This window comes from Talaromyces rugulosus, chromosome I (genome assembly GCF_013368755.1).
Source record: "Talaromyces rugulosus chromosome I, complete sequence".
NCBI classification, from domain to species: Eukaryota; Fungi; Ascomycota; class Eurotiomycetes; order Eurotiales; family Trichocomaceae; genus Talaromyces; species Talaromyces rugulosus.
In genome coordinates, this window is record NC_049561.1 from 4833384 (window position 1) to 4852769 (window position 19386).

At 50.1% G+C, this 19386-nt stretch overlaps 6 protein-coding genes across 6 annotated transcripts; 3 read left to right on the plus strand and 3 right to left on the minus strand.

Moving 5' to 3' along the window:
* Positions 1-452: 452 nt before the first annotated feature.
* Positions 453-1611, plus strand: TRUGW13939_01644 (uncharacterized protein; the record flags this gene model as incomplete). The annotated part of the gene is made up of 3 exons (XM_035484843.1): positions 453-686; positions 739-1289; positions 1347-1611. The coding sequence occupies 3 exons, from the start codon at positions 453-455 to the stop codon at positions 1609-1611; spliced, it is 1050 nt and encodes a 349-aa protein (XP_035340736.1).
* Positions 1612-2510: 899 nt separating this feature from the next.
* On the minus strand, positions 2511-4983 carry TRUGW13939_01645 (uncharacterized protein; the record flags this gene model as incomplete). Its single annotated transcript, XM_035484844.1, has 5 exons — positions 2511-3497; positions 3570-4539; positions 4601-4706; positions 4780-4860; positions 4920-4983. 5 exons carry the CDS (start codon positions 4981-4983, stop codon positions 2511-2513), a joined length of 2208 nt encoding a protein of 735 aa, XP_035340737.1.
* An 81-nt stretch (positions 4984-5064) lies between these two features.
* TRUGW13939_01646 (uncharacterized protein) lies at positions 5065-10043 on the plus strand (the record flags this gene model as incomplete). The annotated part of the gene is made up of 9 exons (XM_035484845.1): positions 5065-5318; positions 5370-5623; positions 5683-5819; positions 5885-6346; positions 6400-6453; positions 6507-6684; positions 7578-7972; positions 8025-8263; positions 8321-10043. Coding segments are annotated over 9 exons (3696 nt in total), but the record flags the coding sequence as incomplete, so codon positions are not given.
* Positions 10044-10267: 224 nt separating this feature from the next.
* On the minus strand, positions 10268-13078 carry TRUGW13939_01647 (uncharacterized protein; the record flags this gene model as incomplete). Its single annotated transcript, XM_035484846.1, has 7 exons — positions 10268-11607; positions 11652-11739; positions 11785-11904; positions 11956-12105; positions 12149-12189; positions 12240-12558; positions 12608-13078. 7 exons carry the CDS (start codon positions 13076-13078, stop codon positions 10268-10270), a joined length of 2529 nt encoding a protein of 842 aa, XP_035340739.1.
* A 299-nt stretch (positions 13079-13377) lies between these two features.
* TRUGW13939_01648 (uncharacterized protein) lies at positions 13378-15092 on the plus strand (the record flags this gene model as incomplete). The annotated part of the gene is made up of 4 exons (XM_035484847.1): positions 13378-13602; positions 13668-14692; positions 14745-14792; positions 14849-15092. 4 exons carry the CDS (start codon positions 13378-13380, stop codon positions 15090-15092), a joined length of 1542 nt encoding a protein of 513 aa, XP_035340740.1.
* Positions 15093-15148: 56 nt separating this feature from the next.
* On the minus strand, positions 15149-19160 carry TRUGW13939_01649 (uncharacterized protein; the record flags this gene model as incomplete). Its single annotated transcript, XM_035484848.1, has 4 exons — positions 15149-15568; positions 16435-16684; positions 16734-18993; positions 19052-19160. 4 exons carry the CDS (start codon positions 19158-19160, stop codon positions 15149-15151), a joined length of 3039 nt encoding a protein of 1012 aa, XP_035340741.1.
* Between the last annotated feature and the right edge of the window lie 226 nt (positions 19161-19386).

The following is a 19386-nucleotide window of genomic DNA, read 5'->3' on the forward strand; positions in this document are numbered from 1 at the left end:
TTAATAGAAGGCACCGCGTAACGAGTGTCCTGCCAAAAGCGTCGTGTGCGGCGCGGTCGCCCCGCCCGCCGTAGCTTAGTCAAGGCCTGACTCGCAGCTTTATAGGTGGGGTCGCCCTAGCACGTCGTCTCATCTTTCCCCTCGACACTTTGCGCCTACATCCACTGATGAACAAGCCATAGTCACAGCCTCTGTCTGCCGTTGCGCGCCTATATCTTATCGCTTGATCTCTCTTTGCTGTCTCCAGTAAACGAAGAGAAAAGATTCTTCATGGTCACCGGCACATTACGTCAACGAGCAACCTTGACCGAGCTCCTCTGCGCCTAGAGTCGCATGCCGAATTGTGACGTGCAATCTCCGTCCAGTATTGTCGTCCTACATATATATACATGATCCTGCTGCTCCTGTTCATCTGAACCTGCAACACCGGCGGTACCCCGCTCGTCTGAACCATGTATGCCGCCGTCGAGCACGAGAGGTCCCAGCCGCTACCTCACCAGCCACCACCGCTTTCTATGGATCGCATTCCTCCCCCAGCGCCTGTGTACCCGACAAGTGCAACCGGTGGTCCGCTGCGCTCTACCGAACATCTCCAGCCCGTGTCGACCGTCCACGATGGGCGCATCTGGTCGCTGCATGTCGTCCAGCAGCCCATCCGAGCTCGCATGTGTGGCTTCGGCGACAAGGTTAGTGTTTTTGTTTGTGTGCTGGGACATGGGCTGACCGAGCTTCTTACAGGACCGAAGACCGATCACGCCGCCTCCGTGTATCAGGCTCGTCGTGAAGGATGCCAGTACGGATAAAGAGATCGACATCAACGAAATCGACACTTCCTTCTATGTGCTCACGGTCGATTTGTGGAACGCCGAAGGGAGCAGCGAGGTTAACCTGGTTCGCCATTCCGCCAACTCTCCGTCAATCTCCACCGCTACGTCCTCATCGTACCCTCCGCCTCCGCAACAGAACATGTCGCCTACGTATCCTTCTTATGGCCAGAACCCGTACGGGCAGCAAATGGGGTATCCTCAGGTCAACTACTACGGCCAAAACCAGATGTACCAAAACCCATACGGCAACCCGCAGGCCCCTTACTACGGTGGTGGGAGCTACTACCAAGGCATGCAGCAGCCCAATTTATCCGCCCAGTCTGCTGCGCCCGGGGGCATGTTCACACGTAATCTTATTGGCAGTCTCAGCGCGAGCGCTTTTCGATTGACCGACCCTGACAACAAAATCGGTGTCTGGTTTATCTTGCAGGACCTCAGTGTCCGCACCGAAGGGAATTTCCGGTAAGCTATAACTGACAGCGGCTGAACGCAACAGTGCATGAACTAACAGCAAACTAGACTCAAGATGAACTTTGTTAATGTTGGGACATCGCATTCCCCGGATGCCAACGGCGCACCCATTCTCAATCACGGCTCGGCTCCGGTATTAGCTTCCGTCTTCTCTGAGCCGTTCCAGGTTTTCTCTGCCAAAAAGTTCCCCGGCGTGATCGAGAGCACGCCATTGAGCAAATGCTTTGCGTTGCAAGGCATCAAAATCCCCATCCGCAAGGACGGCGTCAAGGGCCGAGGAGGCGGCGGGGATGGCGACGACGATTACGACTAAGACGGAGCAAGTTTTTTTTCTCGTTGGGATTTTCTTCTTCATATTTATTTTTACCACATGATCCACCCTCTTTTACTCTTCTTTATGCCTTCATAACTGGGTTAGTTATGCGTTCGGAGTCGGCTGTGTTTTTCTTTTTTCTTGTTTCTTCTCGGATGGACCGTAGAGGCGTTTCTGTGGGGGTTACACCAAAACAAGTTCATGTATATCGTTTTTTGTTGCTTCTCTTTTTTCTTTCCATATGTCGGAGTGGACGAGATATCACGGGACTGCTGTTTTTATTCTTATGCTTATTGTTTTCTTCTTTTCTCCTTATTCAATATTATAGATCGTTGCTTGTGGAGTTTTAAGACTTGCTAGGGGAGATACGTCTACTAATCGAGGAGTTCTTGAAGACTGGTATTATTAATATTGCTTGACATCAACAGGTGATTATGACTCTTTTTAAACTCGTGATCTATTGGTGTATCATAATGATCACGGAATAATAATAATAATTCATGAGGGAAAAAAAAAAAAAAACACATCCAGCTCTTACATGTACTCTACATAGACATTCTCTGCCCGCCCCGCCTGTCATCAACCTCTATACATGTAGTCAGTCTAGATGGGAGGAACAATGTGTAATGAATTTTTCATTTTATGCATGCATTTTTTATTTTCATTAACTTCCATCACTTCATATGAGCTCTTGAAGAAAAAGCAGGTGCACAAGAGTCGTTTGTGCATTTTTGTGTAAACATGCGTCATCAAAAGATATAAATAAAAAGAAGAATTTCCCCGATACCGAACAAAAAAAGACAATGGATCCACAAAAATGTATATCAATTGAGAAAAGGAAAAGAGAAAGAAAAAAAAAGAAGAAGATTAAAAGGAAAATAAAAAGAAGATGATACTATTTATCCAATTATTTCTTCCGTCTCTTCAATAATTTCTTCCACAATCTCCTCGACAACGGCGTCTTCATCGGCTCCGGCGCTGGGTGCTGTTTTGAGAACATCTGCAGCTTGCTCTTCCTCGGGGAGACCTTCTGCGGCTTTTTCTTCGGAGAGGAGATCCTTCTCCCGGCGGGCCCAGGCGAGCCATTCGTTCAGGACGCGCTTGCGCTTCTCGACGACGGCCGTGTTGGCAATGTCGACGGCGTACTTGTCTTCCTCGTCGAATTCCTTGGAGTATTCGCGCAGGTTCTTGCGTACTTGCTTCTGCTCTTCCTTGCTCAGCAGCGATGGGGGCCGCGGTCGCCACAAGAATTGCTTGAATTTTTCGGTTGGGTTTTCGGAAAGCGTCTCGCCGGAGAATGTGTGGATGTTCCAGCCGTTTTCCATCGAGTGAGTCCACACGCTGGCGCTGCTGACTACGTACCGGCCAGTCGGGTCCCAGTCAATGTCCGTCACGCCGTAGTGTTCTACGGTCTTGAGGTACATCACGTTGGCGTGGAGGTCCTTCTCGGCCTCGGGCTTCTCGCCTTCAAAGTCCACGTCGTAAAAGTCCAGGTCGAAGCTTGATTGTGAGTGCACAGTGGCAACAACGACAAATCGTCCCTTGGGTGACCAGTAAATTCCGTTGCTAGTCTTGCGCTCGATCGTTCGGACAAGCTTGAAGTTCCCGATGCCGGCGCCCTTGACCTTTTCTGGTGCAAAGAAAGAGACTGCCGTTTTGGGGGCAGTGGCTGCTCCAACAATCGACTCTCCAGAGGTAATCAAGACAAATCGATCACCCTTGGGCTCCCATGCAAAGTTGATCACCGTATCCTTCAAGCTGTCGACAACTTCAACGGGGACACCCTTCTCCTTGATACGGAAAATTTCCAAGTTGGTTGCCATGCTCTTCTTGCTCTTGCTGTGACGGTCGACCTTGACGCAGAGGAAGGCTGCTTGGGATTGCCACTGTGGGATGTTATTATTTGCCAAGGGAAAAAAAAGATTATTTGCTTAGGGGGATAAAGATGCAGTACTCACGTGAAGCTTGACGTCTGAAACCAAAAACAGATTTCGCGTGCGGACAATCTCCTTCGTTGGCACAGTCATTAAACCGACCTTTGCCGGGTTGCTTCCGATTTCAGGGGTCCAGAAAGACAGCAGCTGCTCGTAGTGTTTGATACCCTCTCGAGTGACGGTGGCAGGGGCCCATTCAAAGTCTACAACACCGTCGATCTTGACAGATGTCTTGTCTAGCAGATTCATACGTGGCAGTTCGTAAATGGAAATCGACTGTCCAGGAAGCATGCGCGCGACATAGTTTTCATCAGCTGACCACTTGAACGCAGGCCACTGGACCTTCTTCTTGGGCGCGGCATCTACGTCGGGTCCGGCAAGATCGTGGGCGGCAAAGGATCGAAGAGGCTTCCCCGTCTCAATGTCCCAGATGATGATGTGCCTGCCATCTTCCTCGTATGTGAGAGGTCCTGGTGCGCCTTCCTCAACCTGAATAGGGCGAGCCGACCATGTTGTGATATATTTCTCATTGGGCGAGAATTCGACGAGTTGAACAAAGGGATGAGGCAATTGCTTCTGCTTGGAGAAGGAAGAACCACCCCACAGCTGCACACCCTGGGGATGCATCGAAGCGAGGAATGTTCCCTGTGGCGACCATTGCACAAAGAGTTGTGTCCAGTGCGGGCGGTCCACGACATTTTCTGGGTCGTCTTTCTTCATGTTCCAGAACACTCCGACCTTGTCGCCGCGGAAAAGGGCAAACTGATCCCGGGCATTCGGGTCCCCAAGCCATGATCGCAGGTGCTCTTTTTCTTGGAATGGTGGAATCTCGGGTGCTTTGTACTCTTCGTCGACGCGGCCCTCGCGACCGTACCGTTCGATATCTGTGAGTTTGTTGACTAATAGGGTGTGTTTCCTATCGAGAGCGGTGGCATGCAGCGATTTAACAGCGGCTGTGGCTTGTTCTGGGGTCTCGAATTCCACGAACGCGAATCTGAAAGAGAGAAAAAACGGTCAGGCTGATACAGCATAAGAATAGCACAGGGCAAACCCACCCTTCGGATTTTTGATCCTCGGTCATGGGCATGAAAAAGTCGATCACCCGGCCGGCTGTGGAGAGTTTTTTCGACACATATTTGACGAGTTTGTCCTTGTTGTCCTCTGTCCATTGCAATCAGCAGGCATTTACAGACGGTGGTAGTTTTGCAAGAAAAATATAAAATCATTAACTTACCAGGGACAACAGGCAGGCCATCAATAACCACAAAAGCGTCGTATCCGGACTCTAGGCGGACTTCAAACTGTTCGTTGAGATCTGTGGCTAGGGTCAGCGGCCGGAGGGGTAGGCCGGGGAAATTTTTCTGGGATTTTTACCATCAAAGTTGATGTCATCGATGTCGACCTCGTCCTCGGAGAGGGTGTCGAAGCTGGGAGCCATGTTGGGCAGACAGGGGACGCAGTCACCAGCAGCAAGGGCTCCGTTGCTTGATGTTCTGTTCAAAGACGATGCGTTGCGCAGGACGGGTTTCTTGGTGTCGCTCTCGCGCTGTTCGCTCTTGCAGCGGAGGGACCGTTCTGTGTGTGCCGCTTAGTCATGCATCCGAGGCTGGCAGGCAAAAGAGACAAACATGGGCGGTTCCGCGCTAGGCCGGATCCAGCCCAGCGCCACAGTCACGCCGTTCCCCACCCTGGCCTGACTGTCGGACATGAAGCTCCCAGTCAAGCGTTCCTGCATGTCCCTGTCCGCCCTGGAGCCATGCGCTGTCCCCAGTGGTATGCTGTATAACTGACTCCCAATTCCTCTCTCTCCCCTCTTGCAATAAGCTCTCGCACGCCCTCTGCTGCTGCGCCCGTTGCTCAGCACCCGTGTCGCAGCGCATATCATTTGCTGTCCGAGCTCCAGCTTCCTGGCCATGCCCCACCTATCATCGTCCTAGGCGCCGCAACTCACAACGCTCTATCTGGACTGCTCGTCCAATTCCATCCTGGACTGCCCGATCTCGCCGATAGCGCTAGCGATATCAGGACTTCAAAGCCTGTTCCCCTCATCGCTTACTTGAACCTGGACAACATGTCGCGTGAGTGTGCGAGTGAAATGGCGCATCAGAGGCCGCCGCTAACCAGCCTCTTTCCAAAGTGTCTTCGGAGCAGCTCACCTCCTTCACCAAGGTCATTGATTCGATCTTGGCTGCCAGCGATCTTACTACCATATCGTCGAAACGAATCCGCCAGGGCCTACAGCAGACTGTGGACTATGACCTCAATGACTTCAAGGTAGGTCGTTGGAGAGTGCGAGGAAGAGGATGAGAGAGAGAGCTGCAGTCGCTGACGCCAAACAGGATGGAGTGAAGGAGCTCATCATGGAGCGGTTTGATATTTTCGCAAATACAAAAGATGACGAATCGTCAACCACTTCAGAACATGTCATCCCGTCTACCGAGAAATCCAACGGCCATAGCACCAACGGTGCAAAAGCTGCCAATAATGCATCGCCTACTCCCTCTTCGACGCCCAGCAGGAAGAGTTCGGCTAAAAGCGAAGACCTAGAGGAGCCCAAGCCCCAGAAACGGCGGACTGGCCCCGATGTCGATGAGGACGCTGTTTTTGCGGCAAAACTGCAGGCTGAAGAGAACAAACGCGCTCGGCCGACCCGGGGTGGTGCCACTCGCAAGGCTGCGCCAGCAAAGAAAAAGTCCAAGTCGAAGACTGCCAAGAGGGTAAGGGCAGAAGATGACTCAGATCTCGACTCCGGTTCAGAGCCTGACCGGAAAAAAGCAGTCAATCGTTCTGGTGGTTTCCATGTGAGTGAAATAAGAGACACTATCTTTTACGAAGCCATAGACTGATTGCGCAGAAACCGCTTAACTTGTCCGGGCCTCTTTCCGAGCTTTTGGGTGGCGAAATTCAGGTGAGTTTGGAATCTGCTTTTATAAAACACAGCGGAAGACTGACGCGAAACAGCTGTCGCGACCACAAACTGTTAAGCGGATCTGGGAGTACATCAAATCGAACGAGCTGCAAGATCCTACAGATCGCCGGCAGATCAGGTGTGACGATCCCATGCGACGAGTGTTCAAGCAGGACCGCGTCCACATGTTCACCATGACCAAGATTCTAAACCAAAACCTGTACGACCCGGGTGAATGATACTGCCAATCTCCTGGTTGGAATCACTTGACATGGCCCAATTATAACGATTTTGATACCGGGAGATACAGTCCTGCCCATTGATTTAATACTATTTTATCTAACCCATCATCTTGGCTGCATCGATTGCATGGCGCTCAATATTTTGGTACTGGGATATTGCCTTGTCATTTCTCTTTTCTTTCTTGCTTTGTTATTGCATTTTCCTCAGCGGTTTTGTTTTCTATTCCTCCTTTAGCGGGTGTATGGTCTTCAGGTGCTCTTGAGAAGTGTCCGCTACAGATAGTCGGTAAAAGGCGCGTTGTGTGGTAGCTATTAATGCAGACTTGGATATTTATTATAAGCATCATCATTTAATCAGGTATAGATTGCCTCGAAAGTGGCAGTGCGGCCGGGTTATGAATGCTTAGCACATCAGTCAGGAAGAATCACTATGACTCATAAAGTTGATCCAAGCATACATTTGAGTATGCTCGGTCATACACACTGAGTAGTAGTTTGTTGTCCCAGTAGTTATGTAGTAATAGCAGTGTTACGTAGGAAGTGCATGCAGTAAGTAAGCAACATTTCGACCTGATCCCCGCAGCCGCCACTAAAAAAAAAAAAAAGGCTCAAAATATATCACAAGCGTCTGCCCATGCCACCATCAGAGCACCGCATTCCAATTGTCCTTCCTCGTAAACACCACGAAATCGATTCACGTATTGTTCGTGGGTTTCTTTTTTCAGCATTCTTACCTTTCGCTATCATTGTATTAATTGTCTTCTCTCTCCATGGCTGACGAATCGACGGGACCGCGAAACTCCAACCCGGGCGGCGGGCGACGACGAGGCGGCGGCGGCGGACGTGATGCATCGCAGCGCAACCCTGATCATCGACATGAAGGCCGCAACGAGGGCCATTCTAGAGGCGGGCGAGGACGTGGAGGAGGAGGGGGAGGAGGAGCAGGTCGAGGAGGTCGAGGACGCAGAGCACAGGCACCAACGTCCGACGGCGGGGGAGGCGGACAACCACCAGACCGCGACGATAAGACTGAACCTGGCACCTCCGGTGATCGCCCGGTCGGAGATGCCACAAAGACAACAGAGGGCGAAGGCGAAGGCCAAGGCAAGCAATTGGTTGCTCCGGCCACGGACGAGCCCGACGACGGCGAGGTGTGCTTTATCTGCGCCTCCAAAGTCGAGCACACGTCTGTTGCGCCGTGTAACCACAGGACTTGCCATATCTGTGCGTTGAGGCTGCGGGCATTGTACAAGACCAAAGCGTGTGCACACTGCCGGGTATGATGGAATTCTGTTTTCTCTCTCGGTCAGGGCTAATACTATCTACCAGTCCGAGTCGCCATTTGTAATCTTCACGGACGATCCGGCAAAACGTTTCGAGGACTTTGCAACTGCAGACCTAGTCCGGACCGACGACAACCTAGGGATCAAGTACGAAAAGGATGAAATATTCGAGGACACGGTGATCTTGCTGAGGTACAATTGCCCGGACCGCGATTGCGATACTGCCTGCTTTGGATGGCCGGATCTGCACCGTCATGTCAAGAGCAAACACGGCAAGTCGATGTGGTAAATAACTCTCATTGCTGGGTAGTGTCAATTCAAATGCTGATGATAAGTCTTCAGTGACCTCTGCACGAGGAACAAAAAGGTGTTTACCCATGAGCATGAATTGTTCACCATCGCGCAGCTTCGGAAACACGAGAAATTCGGCGACGATAACCCCGGTGCCATTGACCAAAGCGGGTTCAAGGGACACCCCGAATGTGAATTTTGCCATCAACGCTTCTATGGAGACGACGAGCTGTACGCACACTGCCGAGACAAGCATGAACGATGCCATATCTGCGACCGACAGGCGACCAACCGCCGGCAGCAGTATTTTATCAACTACGACGCTCTAGAGGAACATTTCCAAAAGGACCACTTTCTGTGCTTGGACAACGAATGCCTGGAGAAGAAGTTTGTTGTCTTTGAGACCCAGATGGATCTCAAAGGCCACCAGCTGGAATCTCATCCCAATGGGTTATCCAAGGATGCTCGGAGAGATGCCCGTTTGGTAGACATGTCCACCTTCGACTACCGATCTCCGTACCAGCCACAACGACAACCACGCAGAGAAGGTCGTGGCGCCGGCAGAGGCCGTGATCCCAACGCCGATGCTCTGCCTGTCTCGAGTGCCCAACCCATGCGAAGAGACGAGCTAGCATACCAAAGGCAGATGGCAGTCCAAACGGCACAGTCGGTATCAACCCGCAGCTTTGGCGGACAGCTCACTCCTCGAGAACCGCCGCCTGTCCGGAATGTTGCAGCAGCAGGGCCAACGCCTGCCCAAGCAGCTACCGCTGCAGCAAATACTAGTGCTACTGCTACGAATATTCGTTCTCGCGCTCCAGCCGCCCCAGCCGCGCCAACCTCGGCCATGGAAAACCTCACTCTAGCCAGAGACTCCAACGCATCTCTCTCACCGCAAGACCAGGCCCGTCGACTGCGACATGCAGCCGTGGTCGAACGAGCGTCCAACCTTCTTCAAAACGACGCATCCAAAACCTCTGAATTCCGCACCAAAGTATCCAACTACCGGACATCTCTCATCTCCGCCACCGAACTCATCGATGCGTTTTTCTCTCTGTTCGACACCCCAAGCTCAGAACTCGGCAAACTGATCAAAGAACTCGCCGACATCTACGAAGACGACCAGAAAAAGAACGCCCTGCTCAAGGCCTGGAACGACTGGCGCGCCATCAACGAAGACTACCCTGCCCTCCCAGGACCAAGTGGTATCCTACCAGGCATGTCCTCCAGCTCCACCGGCTCCGGCGGCAAACGCGTTCTTCGCCTAAAGTCATCTACAGCGCAGTCCTCGCGTTCTGCAGTTGGCCGCGCCGGCAGTCTTTCTTCCACTTCTTCCAGCAACCCTTTCCCACCCCTATCCGCCTCGACAAACACCACAGCTGCCTCTACCACCAACAGTAGTCGCTCCTCTTCTGCCAATATACCCACATGGACCAGCACCCCAGCGACCCGTCCAACAGTCACAACAACGTCATCATACTCCCGCCCCGCCCCGCGCCCTCAATCAGGCCCTCTCCCACGCACAACCGACCGAAACGCATTCCCGGCGCTGCCCGCTGCTCCCAAACCAAATACCCTAATGGCAGGTCTCACGCGCGGCACGGTGCGTTGGGATGATACCAATCGTCGCGGCCCTGCGCCGGCTGCTTGGAACAATGGCAATAGTGCCGCGTCTACGCCTGGCGAGGAGTTTGATGAGTTTGGCTCTTCTTCTGCTGGAGGGAAAAAGGGGAAAGGGAAGAAAGGGAAACAGGTGTTGTTTCAATTTGGTTAGTTAGTTCTCTCGGATGTGATGATGATGACATGGGGAAAAAAAAAGCAAAGCCGTTTGACACGAGGTGTTATCTTGTTTCTTGGACCATGTGAGCGTTTAGCAGTGTTTTTTAGACGTTAAAGCAATATTTCAATGTTGAATTCATGTTGATACCAGTCATTTAACCCTTACCCCTAGGTTATATATCTAAATACCCTCGACTAAATTCCAGCCTCGAAATCCTCCTACATAATGTCATCCTCAAGGGCATTTTCCAGCTCTTCGACAGGCACAAAAGAATTATCGTCAGACGCTCGGTCCTCGTCTGCCTCGTTCTCATCAACCCCCAAATCATACGTGCCCGGGTCGTCAAAGTCGGCTTCTATTGCTGCCATTTTCAGTGCAAACTCTCCCTGCAATCTCTGCAGCCACAAGCGCAGTTCCTCGCCGTCAATACTTCCATTATACGCTTGTAGCAACTGCTCTCTCAAATGAAGAACCAGTTTCCGCTTTCTAGCTGTTGCCAGCGCCTTGGAGCTAGAAGCACGTCGTTCTGCATTCTCGTGCAGATACTTGGAAACCGTTTGTGCGACTTCCAGAACCTGAGGAGGGAATGGTAGAACTCGAGCAAGGGCAATCCCGTAGAATCTCTCCTGTACATGGCCTTCTTCGACTTTGAACAACATTGTCATTCTATGAGCTTCTGAGAGCTGCACGGCTAGACGAAGATTGACAACTCCGGCCCGCTCAGCCATTATGCGTGCAAGATCGCGAAAATGGGTTGCAAACCATACGAGAGCGTGGCTGTCGACAAGGGCTTCCGCAATGGCGATGGCGATTGCAAGACCATCGGTTGAACTTGTTCCGCGGCCGAGCTCGTCGACAATGACGAGGCTTCGTGCATCTATATTGCGGAGGATAAAAGACATTTCGCGCATTTCTGCCGCAAATGTTGATACACTAGCATTCAACTCATCGACCGTGGCTGCTCGTGCAAACAGTTGGTGTATTATGGGAAACGATGCGTAATCTGCAGGAACGAAGCAGCCGATATGTGCCATGATGGCCATGAGCGCAATTGACCGGATATAGGTTGACTTGCCGCTCATGTTGCAGCCAGTGACTATCTGGAAGCGTGAAAGCTGAGCGGCATAAGTATCGTTCGGGATAAATTTCTCCTTGTGGATTTTCTCGTGGATCGGATGGCGACCTGATTTGATGGCTAGAACGTCGGTGATTTCTGGCCGCGTATAATCCTGGATAGTGACGAGATGGGCAAAAGCTGCTATCATATCTAGCGTCGCTATTGCTTCACTAATCTTGAATAGTAAAGAAACATCTCCGCATATCTCATCAATCAGTTTCTGTATAGCTTGGTCACTCATGTTGATAACTTCATGGTGCGAGTCTGAAATCCTCTGGTTGAGTTTCACGAGATCCAATGTCTGGCATTCAATACGGTCTCTCTTCCGGACGACATTGACAAAGTCTTCAGATAGGGGCCCGTCAAGTTCGAACGCAGAAAGACTAATGTAGTACTGTCGTGCACTGTCGTATTTCAGATTTAACCCTAGTCCATGTTGCTCTTTAAGGTGTTAGAAAGAGTTATCATATGCGACAAGTTCTTACCAGAAAGAGCTGCAACAAGCTCAGTGGCGTCTGCGTTGGCTTCTTTATACGCCTGGCGTGCAACGTCGAGTAGACTATTCACTCCAGTCTGGATCCAGTTAGTGTAGATACATGTATAGACCTAGAAATATACCTTGATTGCATAGGTTCTCTGGTTTCGAAGATCAAGAGGTCGGCTTTGGTATGTGACATCCTCGTTGATTGTTCCATCTATGGCTTCTTTGATTTGACGGTAGATACTCGGCGCACACATCTAATACTCTTAGCATCGACAACTTACAAGCATTATGAGAAAAAACCTTACATCTCTGATTTTGAGAAACAGCGCGCTCTCCGTGCCTGTGAGTGCTTCATACACGGCGCTAATGGAATAGACGTATGATTTCAGCATGATAACGTGGTTTACGGACTGCTCCACATAATTGATTGAAAGTTTGACTGGGTTTAAAATGATCTTTTCCGTCAGATAATTCAGTCGGAAGTAAATATTCGCCTACCGAAGTCAAGACCTTGTCGGCATCGACAAAGCCCTTGAGTGCTACAAGTACGTATATTAGCTTAATAAAAGTCCTGTACAAAGAAACGCACCTGTCCTAGTAGCATAAAAAACTTCTTCTTTACTACTGAGTTCTGCGACAGCATCGTGCCGTCCGATGATCTTGTCAGGTTCGGTAGGTGGCTGCAAGATATTGCTCTTGAGGAGGCGACCACCCATTGGCGTCAATGTTTCATTCAGTAATCCAAGAAGGCAATCTCGGGATTTTGAATTTTGGAGATTCTGGATTAATTCTAGTGAGGCAACCGTGGAGAGGTCGATCAGCATGGAGCCTTGGGAAGCTTCAAACTTAATACGTAGAGTATGAGGCGCAAATGTCAGGTCAAGATGAAGCTCTACGTATTTTAGAACCTGAAAGTGTCAATCTGTGCTGTGTAAAGAAGCCTTTCGTCCAACTTACTGCGGCGAGACAACATGCTGCAAAGTAGTGACTTTCCAATGCCGGTCGAATGGAATCCAACTCCGCGGGGAATGCCAGTTTGTCTACATATTCATGGCCAGCTCTGTCAGACCAATACCGACGATCAACGCAAGTGACAACGAGGTCGGGGATATTCACTTGAATGACGCTAAACAGCTTTGTCTGCTTGGCGCTTGGTGTATTCATGAAGAGAAGTTCGGTTGGCTCAAACACTGCTATTTTGTTGATTGTTCTCACATACGAATTGTTGTCGCATACTTGGCAAAGCACTGCTTCAGATGTCGACAGGTTGACAAAGGCCAGACCGACTGTTGGAGATACTCCGCGGGACTCGCTGACAGCACAAACCAGCTCTTGGGACGCAATGCTTGTTGCGGCGGTTGTTGGCCGTGTTATGGGTCCATTCCTTGTTGCTGCCCGGTAAGAGGGCATTGAGAGGATGGACGACATCTTGAAGAGGGATTCATTGCAGTGACAGTTTTAAATTAACAGAATTCAGTCGAGATGACGCTGAAATCAGTCGGAGGAAGGCGCGTCCCTGATAATTTCTCTTTTAGGAAGGCGGGCGCGGGGCGATAAGATAAGATATCCCAAAGTGGTTTAGTGCACCCAAAATTTCTAGTTTCCGCCAAATTATTCAGTGACGAAAGCTTCAAGTCTCGAACGACATTGTTTTCTGGCCGCTTCTTTGAGGCCATCTTTTACGAATCCGTTATTGAGGCCTTTGTGATTTTCTGTCTACTGCCAGAATGGCGACCATACTACCACCCGCAAGCAAACGGCAAAAGCGCGAGTTGACCGAGAAAACTCGGGAGCAGCAAGAGATTGACGTGATCCCCAGCGATCTGGGCAGTATTGTCGTGCAATTCATAGACGAATCGACCGGAAAGCCGACAAAAGGCGAGATCAAAATCCCTGTCGCAAACACCACCGTCAAGGAGCTTGAAACTATTCTGAACAGTATTCTGGAACATGTAGGTAGGCTTCCTTGCATATGAGCCGCGCGGGACTTGAAAATTAATGTGTTCGGCTTATACAGGATGAGCACGACCGAGTTCCGTACAGGTTTGCATACAAACCAGAAAGCGAAGACGGGCAGGCAATTGATGTTGTATCTGATCTGTACCGTTCCTTGCTTAAAACCGGCTTGAAGACTACCGAAGATGTGATTCGTCTCAACTACACACCGCAGGCAGTGTTCCGCGTGAAAGCGGTCTCGCGATGCTCGGCAGCGATAGCCGGCCACGGTTCAGCCATTCTGGCTATTGCATTTTCTCCCGTTTCGTCGTCGACAATGGTTACTGGCAGCGGTGACAACACGGCTAGGATCTATGATTGTGACACAGGCACGCCCGTGGAAACACTCAAGGGACATACAGACTGGGTATTGGCTGTCTCCTTTTCGCCGAATGGGCAAATTATTGCCACAGGAAGTAAAGATAAGACTGTCCGGCTCTGGGCTGCCGCAAAGGGCAAGCCTCTAGGAACACTCAAAGGCCACAGCCGGTGGATTAACAGCTTGGCATGGGAGCCGTATCATACACAAGAAGAAGGGCGGCCACGACTGGCATCTGCGTCAAAAGATACAACGGTGCGTGTTTGGGACGTTGTTAACAAGAAGATTGAGATGGTGCTTAGCCACAAAGACTCGGTGACGTGCGTTCGCTGGGGTGGCATTGGAAAGATCTATACCGCTTCTCTTGATAAAACCGTGCGAGTCTGGTCTGCCAAAGAAGGCACGCTTATCACGGCACTGAATGCGCACACGCATAGAGTCAACCATCTGGCACTCTCAACTGATTTCGTGCTTCGCACCGCATTTCATGACCACACGCATAAAGTTCCGGAAACAGAAGCCGAAAAAATCGAGGTAGCCGAAAAGCGGTTTGAAAAGGCCGCTACTATCGGGGGAAAAATCAGCGAGAGACTAGTGTCAGCCAGCGACGACTTTACCATGTACCTATGGGATCCAGAAGCCTCCACGAAACCTGTTGCGCGGATGTTGGGTCATCAAAAGGCAGTCAACCATGTCACTTTCTCTCCGGATGGGGCTCACATTGCCAGGTGAGTTAGAACCCCTATTTTATTATAAAGTTTACATCTAATCAGCATGCAGCGCTTCTTTTGACAACCATGTCAAGCTATGGAATGCACGGGATGGCAAGTAAGTTGACATGAACCCCTACCTCAAAAAATGGTATATGGTATTAACAGGATCAGGTTCATAAACACACTCCGTGGCCACGTTGCTTCAGTCTACCAGTGCAGTTTTTCGGCGGATTCTCGACTGCTCGTGAGCGCGTCTCAGGACAGCACATTGAAGATCTTTGACGTCCGCACTGGCAAGATGGTCATGGACCTTCCTGGCCACGAAGACCAGGTGTTTGCGGTCGACTGGTCGCCAGATGGCGAGAGAGTCGGTAGTGGAGGCGCGGACAAGAAAGTGAGGATATGGAGGCATTGATAGGAGTATACATATGTAATGACTGATGATGAACGCCGTTCAAAACGGTGGAATTATTAAAACAAAAATATGCCCATAATTAACACAACCAACCACAATCCCACCATCCCTCTTCCATACAAAAAAGCAGCATGAGCAGCAGCAACACCACTCGAAACCGCCGGATCAACATTCTCCTCAAAATACTGATCCCGATCACCCACGACATTCCCTGGTGGCCAATACTCACACACAAAAAACCATCCAAACGCTTCTTTGCCATTGGCACGAAAACTGTCGTCGTATTTCGAGCAGTTTGCAACAGCGCACCCAACTTGCGTAGTCGCCTTCCACACGAGTTGCGTGAAATGGCCCGTTGATTCACTGAATCCTGTGGGCTTGGAGTAATCGTAGTCTTTGCTTTCCCTCGCCCAGGCGGCGATTGCGTTGGTGGTGTTGGTGAAGCCTTCGGCGAGGTTTTCGCCGTTGGGACCGCCCTATACATATACATTAGACCATGTTGGGTTTTCTTTTTTTAAGAAAAAAAATTGGGTAGGGAAGGGGGAATACAGAGTGTTTCCAGAGACATCGATCCGCCCAGTTCTGCGCGTACACGGCGAGGGTATTGTTCCATGTCAAGGCGCTGGCGTTGTGTTGCTGACGGTATGAGTTTGTTTGATTGAGAGAGTCATTCTGGAGCTGCGTCGAGTTGGTATACGACGACGACGAGGACGAAGACGAGGAAGATGATGACGAGATGGTTGCAGTTGCATGTGTTGGTTGAGCTGTGACGGTGACAGTGACAACAGAGGTAAAGGTATCTCGTGTATCTACATTTAGAACAGCGCTGCAGACTGCATGAATCAGACAAAAATGCAGAATTAGCAGGGAGAGTATGTTCATTTTGTTTTTGATTGCTTGCTTACAGGCCTTCAAGGTCAAATATCTCTACCATTTTAGTACGTATATATTGTAAATTTATTCCGATGTCATTCGAAGTCGAGACAACAATGAAACAACATCTTAACAAAAATAGCTAGTCAGCCAATCCGATTTCATCAAACCCAAAAATAAACCTTGTTTCCAAACAATACATTTTAAATTAACCGCATCCAACCGTTCTTTTGTCGAGTAGGATTACGATTAAAATGATTGGCCCAGCGGAGTCCGGCTGGTGTCTCAGTACGCGCCGGAGTGGAGTCTGAAGAAACCAAAGCTTAAAATAGATGTGAACAACAGTAAGTAGTTTTCATCATTCATTGGTCTACGTATCTGATATCTACATATATCTAACTAACGATAACGAGCTGTCCAAAGGCTCAAATATGTACACGCCAGTCTCTTACATCACATTACAACCCACGCCATACATGGCCCGCTCGACATCGCGTCGGATCTGGAACCAATCTGCTCTTCGTTCGGCAAACTCGTATACTTCCTCTGCACGGAAAATGCCCTGGAAGCGGTCGTTGTCTGCGATGACAGTTGCCAGCTCCTTGGCATCGGATGGGGCAACTAGGTAGATTTGCGAGAGTTCGCGTAGGGCTTTAAAGTAGAGCAGCAGCTCGTTGTTCTTCAGCGTCTGGACGTATTTGAAGTAGTGATTCATATCACTGTTTTGATTAGCATGTATACGTTCATTAGTCTTCCAAAAAGTCATACCTTATTAACTTCAAAGACCCATCCACGCTGATGCGCTGTCGTTTGAGATGCTTGCAGATCGCTCCGAATAACCTCAGCCCGACCTCCTGGTTAAAAACATCCAGCGTGCTCTTGTCGGTGCTGCCCACTAGCATGGAGATATGCGATGAAACTACGTCAACAACCGCCACCGCTGCCGCACTAACGCCTATGTCAGGCGTCTGCGTGGTTGAATCAATGCCGGCGTCAGGGTGGAAATCAGTCGTCAATTGCCGTGTCGCCAGAATATAGTCAACCTCCTCCATGAGTACATCGATTCCCTTGTTCAGGCCAGAAGCCACGCGCTCATCCAGCATTTGCTCGAATCTTTTCTTCCCCTTCGCAGCCGGGTCAAGGAAGTCGCTTCTATCGACGAGCTTCGCTGCAATAAGCTCCTGCTCATAAAAGACATCCATCATTTGTAAAATAAGGTCTCCGACATTAACAAGTTCAAGAAACGTCACAAGTGGCTCCACGCCACCCTTTTCGCGTTCGCCTTGCTCGCGTGGTCGGTAATTGGATAGGTGGTCAACAGCTTTGTCGAATCCTGTAATGACATGTCGGTGTCCTAGAATTGTAAGCAATGATATGAAAATACTTTCGCATTGCTGTTTCGTAGCCTTGCCCCAGGCACCGCCTAGTTTTAAAAACTGTATAGCGCGTTCGAGACTGGTTTTTGCCGCTTGAACCAAGCCCAAAGCCACCTCGATACTAAAAAGAGACTTGATACCCTCCAATTTCGTATTCATTAATGCCGCCTTTGCGGCCAACTCGTCAGTAGGAGCCTCTGTGAGAGGCGTAGGCACGGGAGGAGCCACCGTCGAAAATCGGGCTGTGCTCTTGTTGTGCGCTGCATTTTTGTTCTTTGCGTCTTCGTCTTCTGCCCCTTGCTGGGGCTTGCTGGAGAATGATGGCAGAGGAAGAATCATGACTGGCATCATAACCACTTTCCTAAAAGAAGTCAAAAAGTCTTTCTTGTCTGCCTGTCGATTGACATTAGACATGAGGAACGATTCGGTGGATGCCGCCTGTTCTGACAACTGTCTATCCCAATCGCCAACCGTTGCATCACAGCCTTTGCGGAAGAAATCGAGTTCCTCTGCTAGATACAGATCTAAATGGGGTTCGTATATCTGTTCGAGGATACGTGTGGTACTATCTTGCCTTTCCTCTTCTGACTTTCGAGGTATTCTCAAGTCAGACATGAACTTTAAGCATTGAGCAAACGTGCCAGACACCGCCTTTAAATAGCCTTCGAGGTTGGTTCGATGCAGCTCGTCGAATAGGTTTGTGAAAAAAGGCGCCAGCACATCGCGGCATGTTTTCTCTAAAAACGGGGAGAAAACGTCGAGGGATTGTGGGAACGCACGATCTATAGTGGCAATCTCTTCGTTATAGGCAACTCCAAATCGTGTGAAAAATGCTTGCGTATGCTCTAGCTTCACGTCTCCTGCAGCGGAATCGATACAATCAATCACACTGCCAAACTGAGACCGACCGGTCTCAACTTTGTTGTGATTCAGGAAAAAGTCAATGGCGGAATGGCCGCCATTGAGATTCCACAACACATGGGCATATTTGCGCATGTGCCCGTCAATATTATCCGCTTCGTATCCGCTTCGTAACTCCCCTATGGCGGCGGTCTCAAATAGTTGAACTGCGTCCTCGAGACATACTTCACGCTCAGCGGAGCCGCGAGATATATCAGTCTTTGCAAACTTGAGAAGCTGGGCAAGCATCTTAGCTTGGTTCTCTGGATCGGTGTATCGCTGAAAGATCAAATTGTTGGTAGAGCCACCGTTTTTTATGATATCGTTATATAACGGTGCCAGAACGGCGTGGACTTTGCCATATTCCTGCCGAGCAGTCCCACGTATTGATTTGACTTGCTTCAATATATCCATGCCCTGTTCGCGAGCAGCACTCCCCGTCTTCTCGCCGGACGATACGGATATAGGATCGAAGCCATCGGCAGTTGACAATTTGCGAGCGCTTGATCGCCTTCTCGTGGGGTTCGCGACGGGAATATCCTGTTTCCATTGTGATTGATAGATGGTGTGCCGAGGGACGGTTTGCTTTTCGGCATGCTTTCTCGCTTCTTCCTCATTCCAACAGCCCATCCGTTGCAGTTGTACCACCCATCGAGAATCGTCATAAACCATATCGCGCATGCGTTTCGACGTCCGGGCGACACTTATGAGATCGACCGGATCAACATAGTCCAAGGCTTGCGACATTAACTCTGGGTGGCGTTAGCTGGACTGGTGGTCTCCGAGACGGACGGACGAGCTGTGACATACCCGCAGGCAAAACGGGCAACATGATCTCCATCGAGGCCATTTTGATTGAAGCCAGGATATCCCTCCGCGGAGGGCCAGCGGCGACTGGGCCTTTTTTCGGCTTCGACATGGTTATTGTGTTACTGGATCAACATGGGCGGAAGTATGCTGGCGAATGTTGCGGCCTGCCACGGGGGAAACGCTGCTGAGCGGTAGACAAGTCGAGGCCGGTCTTTGTGTGTCATGACAGATATATGCCAGGCCAGTCAGTATCCATGGGTTGGGTGTCTTGTTGACTAAAGCAAGCGGCGAGGTAGATAGATAGAGGCAGGTGCGATGATGGCAGGTGCAAGGCG